This window comes from Tachysurus vachellii, chromosome 23, assembly GCF_030014155.1.
Source record: "Tachysurus vachellii isolate PV-2020 chromosome 23, HZAU_Pvac_v1, whole genome shotgun sequence".
Taxonomy (NCBI): Eukaryota; Metazoa; Chordata; class Actinopteri; order Siluriformes; family Bagridae; genus Tachysurus; species Tachysurus vachellii.
The window spans coordinates 12822803-12836456 of record NC_083482.1 but is presented as its reverse complement, the minus strand read 5'-3'; the positions used below and the strand labels follow the sequence as shown (position 1 = coordinate 12836456).

Below are 13654 nucleotides of genomic sequence, written 5' to 3'. Positions count from 1 at the left end.
AGTGATAAAAAGCCAAACACTCACAAATGTATTTTTACATTTTATTAATGTATTACTCTTAGATCATAATATATATCCATCTTATTTGTGCTCTTTTTGAATGAGCAGCCATTTTAGCACTGGAAACAAAACTTACTGCTAGCAAAGATACACAAAGAATAAAACATGACTGAAAGGGTGATGTTGAACATAAAACATAATCACTGGGACCACCCTGAAGTGGACTGTTTTCCTACTGCTGCATGTCCTGAAGTATTTTATTTGTTTTATTCCACAGAAATTTGTCAACGATTACAATTTTATAATTGTTAATGAATTTCATTATATATCCCACCCAAATGGAGCTTGGAGCATTATAGAGAAATTAAGAACTGCAGTCTTCCCCATCAGAAGTTAAAAGACAAGTTTGAAATACAAAACTGTCTATTGTTTAATGGGTCAAATGATAAAAACAGTAGGAAAAATGAGAATATATAATATAAATAATAAAAAGTAACAACAGACAATAAACTACTTTAGTATGAAATAAATGCTAATATTTTGCATTGAAATGTCATAAAACCTATTAAGTTGTATGAAATAAATGCTAATATTTTGCATTGAAATGTCATAAAACTTATTAAGTTGCTTCTTTTGGAGTATTCTCAAATCTAGTAGCTCTCAGTAGGAACATACAATTTTCTGGATACTTATCTAGATACCATGTACAATCTGATAGCTGTATTGATGTTATTATACAAATTAGGTAAATACATTTACACACCAGCTAGTGGTGTTGTTCCTTGTTTTGCTTCATGATTGCATCCGGGTGCTTTAGTATTCATGAAGCTCATCAATCATCTACTAAGAGGAGTTTAGCTGTCAAATGTGGCTTTGTGAGCTTACAGAGATATAAGATAAAAAGTCACACCACATCCTGAAGTAGTTTAAGTCCATAGTTCACTATCAACTAGTATCAGGGTTGTTACTGATTTCATGGTTGTAACCTTGAAAGAAGTTGAACTGACCTTCAATAACCTAAAACAAATATATGTAAATAGTGTTACCCTTCTACTACAGTTTTAAACCAGGACATTCTAGGATGTTACACAGTATTTTAAATCTATATCCGAATGAGTGGAAAGTTCAGAACATAAAGAACATGAAGGAACTTGAGGGCAAAGTGAGACAAACTAATCAAGAATTCGGAACAGGTGCAATCATTAGGTAATTGACATTAGTATTGAGAAAGGGTACAGACACAACCAAAATACATGCACACCGGTAAACAGGCAATGTAATCAAAAAGCACAAAACAAAATAGTGCCACACTCATCGTATGGGAAAGCCACCATATGCTGAAAAGGGGAAGTTGATACAACCAGGTTATGAACAAGGTCTTCAATTTATAAATGATTCAGTATATTGCTTCACTATAACAGTACTCAAACTAGCTATGACCTTTTAAGACTGTTGAGACTGTTTAATGAATTACTTTTTCAACATCAGCTCGAATATACCAGTTTATGTAGCAAAAAGTGAAAAAAGAAAACAGTCCAAAACAGAGCACCTGAGCTTAAAAGATAACTCGCTCGCATACCGGATGACGTGACCTTTCGAGTGATATCCGGTTGTGCCAGCACCAAACGGCATTCGTTTTGGGCCTCTGCAGGGGGGATTACTATTTCACTGGGAAGAGTGTTACGCAGTTCATCACGTATCTGTACAGCAGCATAACAAGAAAAAAAATTGGCAGCTTTTAGACACGCAAGACTTTTGCAAACACGTGCTACAAACATGGATATTGACACAGTCTGGGATTACAATGTCACATGGTACTGTGGAAAAAGATGGCATTAATGATAGAGTTCAGAGTGATGTGTAGGAAATGCATGATTATACAAGTAAGCTTGAAGGCTTGAGCAGAATAGCTCTCATAGTTGCATAATGTCTATACTACAACAACTGGATTGAATGTTTCGTCACCAAAACAAGCTTCCACTTTTCATGCATCTGTTATGTGGTGCATTTGCCATACAAGTTGTTACCATATATACAATAATGTATAAAAACAAGTAAATTAATAGAAAGCAATGTCTTTCCTTACAGCCACAATTACTGTTAGATCTGCTACTTTGTTGGTGACCATTGGATGTGGTTTTTCCAGAAATGGACCAGGTCTTCTGCATATTTTGTAATGAACTAACTGTATTTATACACTGCACCCATTTCCTCCTGCGGTCCCATATTTCATAAATATTTGGTGATTTCTATGGGTCACAGGGCTTGGGGTTCATGTGGTATAGGTTATTAGGTTTAAATGAAGGCCACCTCTCACCTTCTCCACATTCTCAAACACTCGGAGGAAGTTGAACCTCAGTACGCCTGCCAGTTCCACCTCACTCCATTCCCTACGCAATAGTTCTCCAATAAGAGCAGGGTATTTGGACACATCCTCCAGACCCTGAGGAAAACTACAAGTCCAGACATAAACACTCAGAAGGCCAGATTGTTTACAGGATCATGAGATTATGTCCAGATGATTGCCATTTGTGCCAGTCTGGAACAGAGCGTGTGCTGGAATTTGAGCAAGTTAGAAATGTGAAACAGGAAAACGCTCTTACCCACTGGCTCCATCATAGTCACCACCGATTCCAATGTGCTCTGTGCCTATCACACCCTTAAGATAGTCAAAATGGTCTGCAGGGCACAGGAATGAAGATCAAAATGAAGGTTTAGAGGGATATGAAACAAATGATGAAATACAGTACATAGTCTATATAATGCATTTTATTCTAGACAATATATTTTAAAACATTAAATCTTTGCTCTTAGTATTTGGAGGGAATATCAAAACAATATGAGATATAATGCCTAACAAGGCATACAGTAAAATGATTAAACAGATTTTGGACCCTAGCTCTAAAGCTCTGATTTTCTGCAAGCATTTATTTAAGTTGGGAGCATTGTAAAAGATACATTTTTGGACTATTTTTTTACCATTTTTTGTAGAAGAAATTTAATATATTAACCTTATAATAAGAAACCAGTATTGTTGACACTTTTGGGACAAAAAGCTTTAGCTATCCTGGCCCTCATATATTAGACTGGACTGGTTCATAGCCATAAACCACTAGCTGCAAAACAGCTCCAACAGTTTAATAATTTATAAACATATAGTTGGTTGACTAAGAATGTGACTGTAGTGGATGGGCAAAAAAAAAAAAAACAGATTTTTATTTCAATTCTAATTGTAATTCCAATAATGCCTAATCCTCTAATCATCACTTTGCTTAAAGAGATTTATAAATCCTTAATATTGAATCTTTTTAGATGTCTTTCTTTACTAATGCAGTTTAACTAGGGGTTTGTTTTGTGCTGAAAGCTTTACCAGACTGTACAAATGATTATTAAAATATTATTAGAGACTTAGAACATTTCTGATGATAATTAGTTTTCATATATTTGAAATATTCTTTAGTAAAAGTACTGAACACACCAGCTACAAGTGAGACAGTTGCTTGAACACCACAGGCTATAAATCCATTGTAGAAGTTTACCATGATGAGCCCTCCATTTTCTTTCTAGTAAAGAAGTGAAGAAGATTAAATAAATATGGTATGTTGGTAGAAATAATAATGATGATAAGAATAACAACAATAACACGCCTATTAATACAAATACAAAATAAAGCTTTATAGCACACAAAGTTTCCAGAAACACAAGACGTTTAGGGGAAAAGTTCATTAGATATGCAAGCAATGTACTCCTCAGATTGTTTACATCCTATAGCATCCTTAGACTCAATCACACAAAACTATATTAGGCCCTAAATCTAATATAATCTCTGTGCTGGTACATTAGCACAAAGAAATTTTGAGTCACCAGCATGAGAAGCAGATCATCAGGGACGTTGCGCGTGTTGTTACAGATGGTGTAGGCGGAGGAGTGGCTGAAGATGACAGGAGCTTTGGAAAGTTTCAGCACGGCTCGTGCTGTAGCCCAGGAAGAATGAGACAGATCAACCATAATTCCCAGCCTGTTCATCTCATGCACTACTGCCTGGAGTGAAGAGTGGGAATGCATACACACAGAAACAGATAATAATTATTAGAAAAATTAGGCCTCACTGTCCAAAACTTTGTCTTTCTTATCTTACAGGCATGGCAAGCCTGACATGACAAACAATGGACACTATAAGACAAGACAACTGAATATTTGACACACACTTATTTCATGTTTTTACTGGAGGTGTTCTACTACAAACCAGCCTGTGACACATTGATTAATAAACACTCTCACATTCACACACTCTGGGAATAGTGCAACACAATTTTCCTTTAATAATGATGAAGAACAAGCATAGACAATATATCTAAAATATACAGAACAATTTTTGTATTAATATATACTGTAAAGACTGGAAAAAGGGAAACAAATTTACTGTATGGAATGGATAAGACTGCATCTTGTACATGCTGCAAATCAGCAATGCATCAAAATATTTTGTGCAGATTTTAAAATGTACTTTGTGTGAGAAATGTATTTGGACCTTCCTACTTCTGCCCTTCAAAATCCACAGGAAATTATAAATCTCTTCCTCATACAACTTGTTGTTTTATCCTGTGAGATCCCTTTCGCAATGCAACACAAGACTCAATTTGGAACTATCTGGCAACCTTTTTTTGCAATAAAAATAGAAAATATATATTTATATTAAATAAATATATATACACACACACACACACACACACACACACACACACACACACACACACAAGTGTGTTATTTTCAAATGTTTTTTTTTTTTATTACCTTGCCAAAATCTGTCAAGGACTTCTTGTCTCTCTTGTAGTAAGTGTAATATTGGGAAACACTTTCTGCCCTAAGTAATAAAATGAATGAAAAACACAGCAAGATAAGCTCAATTACCTTGTTATAGACGCACACACAAGACACAACTTCAATTCAATTCAAGTTTATTTGTATAGCGCATTTTAAAATGGACATTGTCTCAAAGCAGCTTTACAGAACATAAACATAGAACAGAAGATAAACATAAGGAGTAGTATAAAAAATTAATATAATAAAAATTCAAAATATATATAGTTCACAGTGTGTATGTATGTAGGTATATGTATTTATCCCCAATGAGCAAGTCTGAGGTGACTCAGGCAGCAGTGGCAAGGAAAAACTCCCTTAGATTGGTAAAGGAAGAAACCTTGAGAGGAACCAGACTCAAAGGGGAACCCATCCTCATATGGGTGACACTAGATGGTGCGATTACAAATATACAGTCAGACAAGTTTTGTATTGGTGTAGGGATCACATTTAGTTCAGATCTCCTCTTAGTATCACAACTAAAATCCAAACAAATCTTGATGGTGCATCTTTCTCAAAACAGCAGTGACACTGATATGTGAGTGTGTGTTATGCTGATAGAATCAGACACAGCAGTATTGCTACAATATTTATTTATTGGTATCTAGGTTAGGACTTTATGGCACATTTATAAACACTGAATACACTTATTTAGAACAAACATAGAACTATGTCTATGGTCCACCATGGTACTATTATTACTAATGCTACTATTAATAATAATATGAATGAGTGTGTGTCCATGTGCTTACCAAGGTGTGTTGCAGTTGTGTGTGAGGGTCACAGATCTCACTCCAAGTTGGTAAAACATGCGTAAAGCTGCCAGACTGCTATCAATTGCATGGCCGCCTTCCACACTGATCAAACAAGCTATCTTCTTTGTAGCTTTCATTTCTTCAACCCCCAACACACACATACATACACACACATACACAAAAGCAAATTATGAGTGCAATCTTTCTGGCAATCTTCATTCAAAGTGCTGTGAGAAGTGCAAATGTGTGGTGTTGTGGAAAATTGACCGCCTGAATAAACATTGTGTTTCAGAAATTGCTTTTTCCCACATATTACAACTTCCATTTATGGGTGTGCCATGGTGTCTGTCTTTAGGGTATATGGACAATAATAAAAAGGTATGCATGCAAATACAACCAAAGATGTAATGCGAATTTCCAGCATCTATAATATGCACAGTATTTTTAACTATTTAATGTAAAATGATGCTTCTTACCCTCCTGGTTATTTAAGATATTATGTAATATATAATAAAACAAAACACAGTAGATATAAAACATTTTTTCTTTTTTTTTTTTTCGTCTTTCCGACGAGAGAGTTCATACCTGCAGCGGTGGTAGCCAGCTCCAGCTCTGGGTATTCAGTGCACATACGTCGTATCACATCGATCTGCTCCAATGCCAGTCTAACAGCATCCTTGTCCTGAGCTGTACATAACACATATGCCGCAAACACCTGACAGAGAAAAAGTTTGTCACAGTTCATTAATATATTGTATTGAATCAGTAGAATATTAAACCATAATATAATACTGGATTAATATATAGTAATGACTAAGTGTCTAGTAGTGAATCATTAATGTACTGAATCAGCACCAAGTAGTGAATCAGTAGGATATTGATACTATTGATCAGTAGGATAGTCGATTACTAATTCAACATCATATACAGTATTGAGTCAATACTGTACTTCATTTCATATGGAGTAGAATTAAAAGGTTTGTATGGATTCAATACTCTAATGATTCAGTAATCAGTAGAGTATTGGCTCAAAATAAACAATTTAATAAGTTAATAAATTGAATCAGTACCGTGTACTAAAGCATTTAGTGAGAAAAACATTTAGATATGTTAAATTATCTCATTTGTCATCTATTTTTCATCACCTTACATACTATATCACTATCATTTCATTCATGTTTGCATATTATTTGCAAATTTAAGACATTATTCACAAAGCATTGAACTAAGTTATGAAACATAAGGATATGAGCACTCTCAGGTTATGTTGCGTGTTGTATATTTTTAGGTTGTGTATGCAAAGATCTAAATCTTCTCTAATAAGTAAACACATAGAAGCATTTGTTTATGCAAAGTGCATGATACTGCAACATAGCGTACAAAGGGAAGTTCTATAAAATGTTGGTCCTCAAAGCTTTAAAGCCAGCACTCTATACCTGTGTTGTACTTACATACATATACTTTACATACTGGAGCTCTGAATTACTGACTCTTAGATGTATAGACGTTTTTCTAAAACTGTTTTACATGCAAGATTTGAATGAAGAAAAAAGAACACCTAGGTGTCTAAACATACACACATATTATTATACAGTTTTCTATAGCATCAGCGGTAATATGTATTTATTTAGTTCATATTAATCTATAATATTCATAAAAATCTTTTTAGAACAAATCAAAGATTTATTAAAGTTTAATTAAAGAACGTGTCATGGAATTGTCAAAGGGTACAGATCTACACTACCCATCAGCATCAGCATGTTACACACACCTCAATAATTACTAATGATCTGTATCTTGTCATGCCTTTTTAACAATATTTAAGTTAGAGCTTTAGAATAGCTCACTTTCAAGCTGTTTGTGCACCAGTTTTTACTCTTTTGTTTATTTGACTTTATCTTATAATCCCACTATAATATCTGCTCTTGCATCTGCCTCCTAGTTTTGTTTTTTTACTTAAATGTTTTACTGTCCGGGGGCACGGTGGCTTAGTGGTTAGCACGTTCGCCTCACACCTCCAGGGTTGGGGGTTCGATTCCCGCCTCTACCTTGTGTGTGTGGAGTTTGCATATTCTCCCCGTGCCTCGGGGGTTTCCTCCGGGTACTCCGGTTTCCTCCCCCGGTCCAAAGACATGCATGGTAGGTTGATTGGCATCTCTGGAAAATTGTCCGTAGTGTGTGAGTGTGTGAGTGAATGAGAGAGTGTGTGTGTGCCCTGTGATGGGTTGGCACTCCGTCCAGGGTGTATCCTGCCTTGATGCCCGATAACGCCTGAGATAGGCACAGGCTCCCCGTGACCCGAGGTAGTTCGGATAAGCGGTAGAAGATGTATGTATGTATGTATGTTTTACTGTCCTGGATTCATTATGAGCAGATGATCTGAACCAACCATGTCACAACAGGAATAATCATTCTGTGGTCTTAGTAAACATTGCCTTTGGCCATTAAAGCAATCATCACTTGAAAAAAGAATGCTTGGAAATAAATTCAGCTGAATTTTTATTTAGACGGTGCTTTTAGCAATCGACAGAAAGCACTAAAAGCAGCTTTATTGAAATCTGAATGTAGAATTAAATCCCTAATGAACAAGACAGAGTCCTGAATGGAAAGGATAAAACCATGTGAAAAGACATAGAAACCTTGAGAAGAACCAGGCTCAAAAGAGAACCAATAATTATTTTGAAATCATGACTTTCTCTGTAACTCTATTCAGAATCAAACACACTGTAGGTCAGATCTCAGAGCCATGAAATCTTTGCCTGATGCTGTGAGACACCAAAGCTACCTGCTACACCACAACCATATTTAACTTAATACATCATAACCATATTTATCTCAATACAAATGGAAAATAAATTACACCCCCCCCCAAGAAACAGACAGACAGTACCTGTCCTCCAACATGAGCAGCTCTGAGTCTGGTTATATCCGTAGCTGTTTTTGAGCTGTTGTACAAATTAAACTTGCTGAGTTTGTTATTCTGGAGCATGCGGATTTTCAAAGGGAGGTCATTGTGTCTGTAGGCAGAAAGGAATGCAATTGTGAATGTAATTGTGAGGAATTATACACACTTAAGTTTAAGTTTAAGACTCTCTCACCACCTTCTCGCAATCCCACAAATAATGTATCTCCTTAGAGGTAAACAAATGGATTTCCTAGATGTCTCACAGGTTCTATTTCTTTCTAAATATATAAAAAAGTGTTCTTCTTTGTTTGATAAATATCTAGCAGATCAAAATGGAAACTAAAACAAAGCGACATTTCAACTGCAAATAATTAAATAAATAGCTAGTTTCAGTTTTCAGCTAAGAGTCAAGTAAAATGCTGAAAACTTTCAAAATGTTGAAATTTTTGGAAATTTGTATTCATATATTTTTTTCCCAGCTTATGTTTAGAAGATTTCATATTAAAATAATCAATTTATTAGCAACAGTTTTTTACTTCACTCTGAATAATGTTGCCTGTGAATAACCTAAAATGAGAAAAAGCATCAGGTATCATTACCCATCTATCAGACGGTATTTAGACATCAGCTCCAACGTTTTACTGGTCAGACTGTAATCCGACTGCACTCCATACACAAGAAAGAGGAAAACACAGCACAGGCTCAGCTCAACACCCGGTGCTTTTAGGGATAACATGGCCTGGTTCTCATTAACAGCTATAAAAACCGAACAAAATTTGGCACATAATTACAATATGTAGTTTTCAAACAAAAGTTTTTTTTACAGATTCATTACAGTTTTTGTAATTTGTATAGCACATTGCAAGACAAAGCAGCTGCAAGTAAAAATTTAAATACAGTATATAAACTATCAATTTTAATTAAAACAATTTTAAAAAACTGGTCCTTAATGAGCAAGCCAGAAGCAATGACATACATGGTGAAATAAATAAAAATGTCTATACTGCGAAACTATTTAATATTTAAATGTTGCTAAAAAAATATAGTCTACCTGTTACATTTAAAAATATATGAATATCTGAAAATTACTATAAGAAAATCTAAAAATTGGTCCACTCCATAATTATTGCCACCTTTTAAGATAATGGGAAACAATGAATGAACAAACCAAGAATGTCAAACACACAGCCAATATGCATCCCATTCCAGGAATCATCTTGATGAACTACTGTAAGTTAAACAATTTAACCATAAAGCTAGTTTGTGTTGTTCCACTAGGGGGCAAAATAAAGCATTAGCTCAGATGCATGAACTCAGCTACTGAAAAGGTATGCCAATGGCATTAAATTCTTCATTAACAAGCTAAAATTTGATTTCATTAAATTACATCCTATCTGTCACATGTTTAATGCATTATTTAGATAGATTGTTTTTTTCTTAATAGAGAAATGCAGATAAAATCAACATATTTAACAGGAGCTGATGTGTTATTGGTCCAACTTGACAGTGGACTAGTAAAACTAAAATATATTTACAAACCCTGGTCCAACAAACCCAGGTTCAACAAACCCTTGTCCAACAAACCCAGGTCCAACAAACCCTGGTCCAACAAACCCCGGTCTAAATTGTAGAGATTAGTCTATTATTTGAGTCAATTAAAAAGTTAGTAATAATCTCTTATAGCACAGAATTACTTTGTGTTTATTTTTATATCATTTTACAGGTATTGATTATTTTCATGATTACTCATTTTCATGGTGTCAATAATTCTGGACTTGACACAATATTAACTCATTCATGTTGGGAAAACAATCACACTTTCTCATGTGGGTTTATCAAATTACCAGTGAAGTCCATCATTAACTTCTTAATTTCTATTGAATTATGTTTTATAGTCATAAATAGAGAAAACTTCATTTATATCACTCTATTTCATAATACATTAGAGAGATTATTTAATATAATAAGTTTAGTTATTATATATTTAAAATCTACACATATGGCAACGTGATACGGATCATGTATGAGACATCTATCCAACATATTCTAAAATCAGACAAGTCTGGGCGAAATCATGTAATGAAACAAAACCGGATAAACTGAAACAGGATGATTATTTGCAGATCCTAAAATATGATACAAGATTTTCGTAATAGTTACTAATAAAATACGTTTCTGACCATAAAACCACTAGAGTAGTTTTTAACGTACTCACCGTGTTAGAGAAGTTTGATAGTTCTGCTGTGTTCTTATGTTTTCACCACCCAAATGTGCGCGTCTGTGTCTTCATTTTCCGCTAAAGCCGTAATCCACAGTTGAAAAGCGCCCTCTGGTGGACGCAAATGAATATACACACATTCGGGATGGTTATTTTGATTCATCTTAATGACTCGAATCATTTCATACCGTTTCGATTATTTTAGATTTCTCTTTCAACGTCTTTATTTAAAACACAGTGGTACAGAACATAAGTTTAAACTTTTTACAAGCCAGGGGGTGTAAAAAGTAAAATAAAGAATATTCATTAGGTTTATTTTTTTTTCATAGGATGTAGAATTAGATTACATTCAATTAGGGTAGGGAGCCAGTCCATTTAGATTTGGGGATATGAAATTTACCTGAAATGATCAGAACCTGAATAATGTAGGAGACATTCAGCATCATTCCATTGTCCTCTTTTCCATTATATCATTCCACCAGCTATAACAGTACATCAAGCACCATGCAATTAATCTGGTTTTCATTTTCTTTATAATAAAAGTTTTCATATTTATCAAAAAAACACACAAAACCAGAAATCAATATATAATCAAAATCCTTCCAGTATTTTGTTGTCAGGTAAATAGATAAAAAAAAAAAAAAAATCTTTAATCTTATTACTAATGCAATATTTATGTTGTATACAACAAACTTTATTCCACTGTATATTAGCCATTATGGAAGACTAGAAAAATTTTGCTGAAGAAAATGTTACATATTGAGGACATGATGGTTCAGTGGTTAAGGCTTCGGGTTACTGATCAGAAGGTCAGCGTTCAAGCCCAAAAGCGGCTTAGGCATCAACGATGGGTCCTTGAGCAAGGCCCTTAACCTCACCTGCTCCAGGGGCGCTGCACTATGGCTGACCCTGCGCTTTGACCCCAGCCTCATAATAACCCAGAATATGTGAAAACTTAAAGCATTGCACTGCATGTTGTCCTTGTATATGACAAATAAAATTTGAATAGTTCAAAGTGTTTCTAAAGTCTCTGTTACTGCACAGTTTATCCTGAGTATCAACACCTCCGATAAAAGTAAGGGTAAAACTGTTATGATAAAAATCACTGTTATTCTCTCTGATATTACAGTTCCTTAGAAAATGGAGACAACCAGAAATAATTGCTTTAAAGATTTTGAATGGCATACCAAATGTTTGGAGAAATTAGGACAGTAACACACCATTTTTCCTGTATTATATATTCTTAATTCCTTCAAATTCATTTATCGACCTAATCCATTAGAGTACATCATTACGCTGCACCAGTGAGTGTCTTTGTAGAAAATATGTAATTTATTGTTTCATCCACTCAATAATTTCAGTTAAAATTATTATTTATTTTAATAACTACTGATTTCCAGAAATATATTTCAGTCAAGAATGAGGATACGTATTTCATTTGGAGAGAAAAAAGTCTACTTTACATAGCCATAAGTCATTTTTCACATTCATTATTTTGCTATGAACACCACCACATCCCACTAGTCTTAGGGTTACAAACTCTTAATGTTAAAAACTTATTTAATTGCTTTATACAAAAATGTATTAAAGGACTCATTTAAATATAAATCTTTACACATTTATAAATTATTATTTTGCTTCGGACACAGATATAAAATTTCTTCAAAAGTGGCACATTCGTATCTCACATTTTTGGGGTTGGAGGGGATGATGGGTTGAACCCTTGGGTTAAGGCCTAGTGTTTAAGGTGTTGTGCTACCAATCAGACAGTTGTGAGTTCGAGCCCAAGTCCACTGTTGGGCCCCTGAGTGAGGCTCTTAACCCTCTATTACACAGTTGTATATAATAATAATAATAATAATAATAATAATAATAATAATAATAATAATAATAATAATAATAATAATAATAATAATTGAGATAATGTAAGTTGCTCTGGGTAAGGGCCTCTGCCAAATGATGTAAATGCAATGACATTATACTTACTGCCACCTGCTGACCGAAATAAGTACTGTTCTGTTTACTCGACATTTAAGTTTTAAATCTGCGTATAGCGGAATGAGTAAAATAAGTGGACTGTGTTTGTGTGTGTGTGTGTGTGTGTGTGTGAGAGAGAGAGAGAGAGAGAGAGAGAGAGAGAGAGGGAGACTCAGGTCATGATAAAGCGTTTACTGAAATCAATAAGTAAAAATGAATTAAAATATAATATTTGCCTATTCCCACTTTGACCACAAGAGGGAGCCATTTGTACAAAGAACAGTTTTACACTTTAAAACAACAGTCAAAATACAGAATTTTACATTTTAAAACCGATGTGTGTGAGTGTGTGTGTGTGTGTCTGTGTGTGTGTGTGTGTGTGTGTGTGTGTGTGTGTGTGTGTGTGTGTGACCCAGGTCATGATAAAGCGCTTACTGAAAGCAATGAGTAAAAATTTATTAAAAATATAATATTTGCATATACCCACTTTGTCCACAAGAGAGAGCCATTTGTACAAAGAACTTCACGGTTCACAGCAGTCAAAATACAGTTTTACATTTTAAAACAGTTTTGTGTGTGTGTGTGTGTGTGTGTGTGTGTGTGTGTGTGTGTGTGTGTGTGTGTGTGTGTTTCTGTGTGTGAGAGAGAGAGAGAGAGAGAGTGTGTGTGTGTGTGTGTGTGTGTGTGTGTGTGTGTGTGACACCCAGGTCATAATAAAGCGCTTACTGAAAGCAATGAGTAAAAATTTATTAAAAATATAATATTTGCATATACCCACTTTGTCCACAAGAGGGAGTCATTTGTACAAAGATCTTCACGGTTCACAGCAGTCAAAATACAGTTTATCATTTTAAAACCGGTGTGTGTGTGTGTGTGTGTGTGTGTGTGTGTGTGTGTGTGTGTGTGTGTGTGTGTGTGTGTGTGATCCACGTCATGATA

At 34.7% G+C, this 13654-nt stretch overlaps 1 protein-coding gene across 2 annotated transcripts; it reads right to left on the bottom strand.

Moving 5' to 3' along the window:
- Window positions 1–27: 27 nt before the first annotated feature.
- On the bottom strand, window positions 28–10833 carry dpep2 (dipeptidase 2). 2 transcript variants are annotated; one of them, XR_009647648.1, is made up of 12 exons: window positions 10736–10833; window positions 9120–9276; window positions 8506–8632; window positions 6201–6330; window positions 5613–5754; window positions 4795–4864; window positions 3865–4041; window positions 3479–3563; window positions 2604–2679; window positions 2318–2453; window positions 617–1700; window positions 28–562 (listed from the first exon to the last, which is right to left on the bottom strand). XR_009647648.1 is itself a non-coding variant. In XM_060858915.1 (11 exons), exons 2-11 carry the CDS (start codon window positions 9254–9256, stop codon window positions 1485–1487), a joined length of 1296 nt encoding a protein of 431 aa, XP_060714898.1. In that variant the 5' UTR covers window positions 9257–9276; window positions 10736–10833; the 3' UTR covers window positions 28–1484. The 2 variants fall into 2 exon arrangements, 1 of the variants encoding a protein (XP_060714898.1); XM_060858915.1 differs by having other exon boundaries at window positions 28–1700.
- Window positions 10834–13654: the final 2821 nt, after the last annotated feature.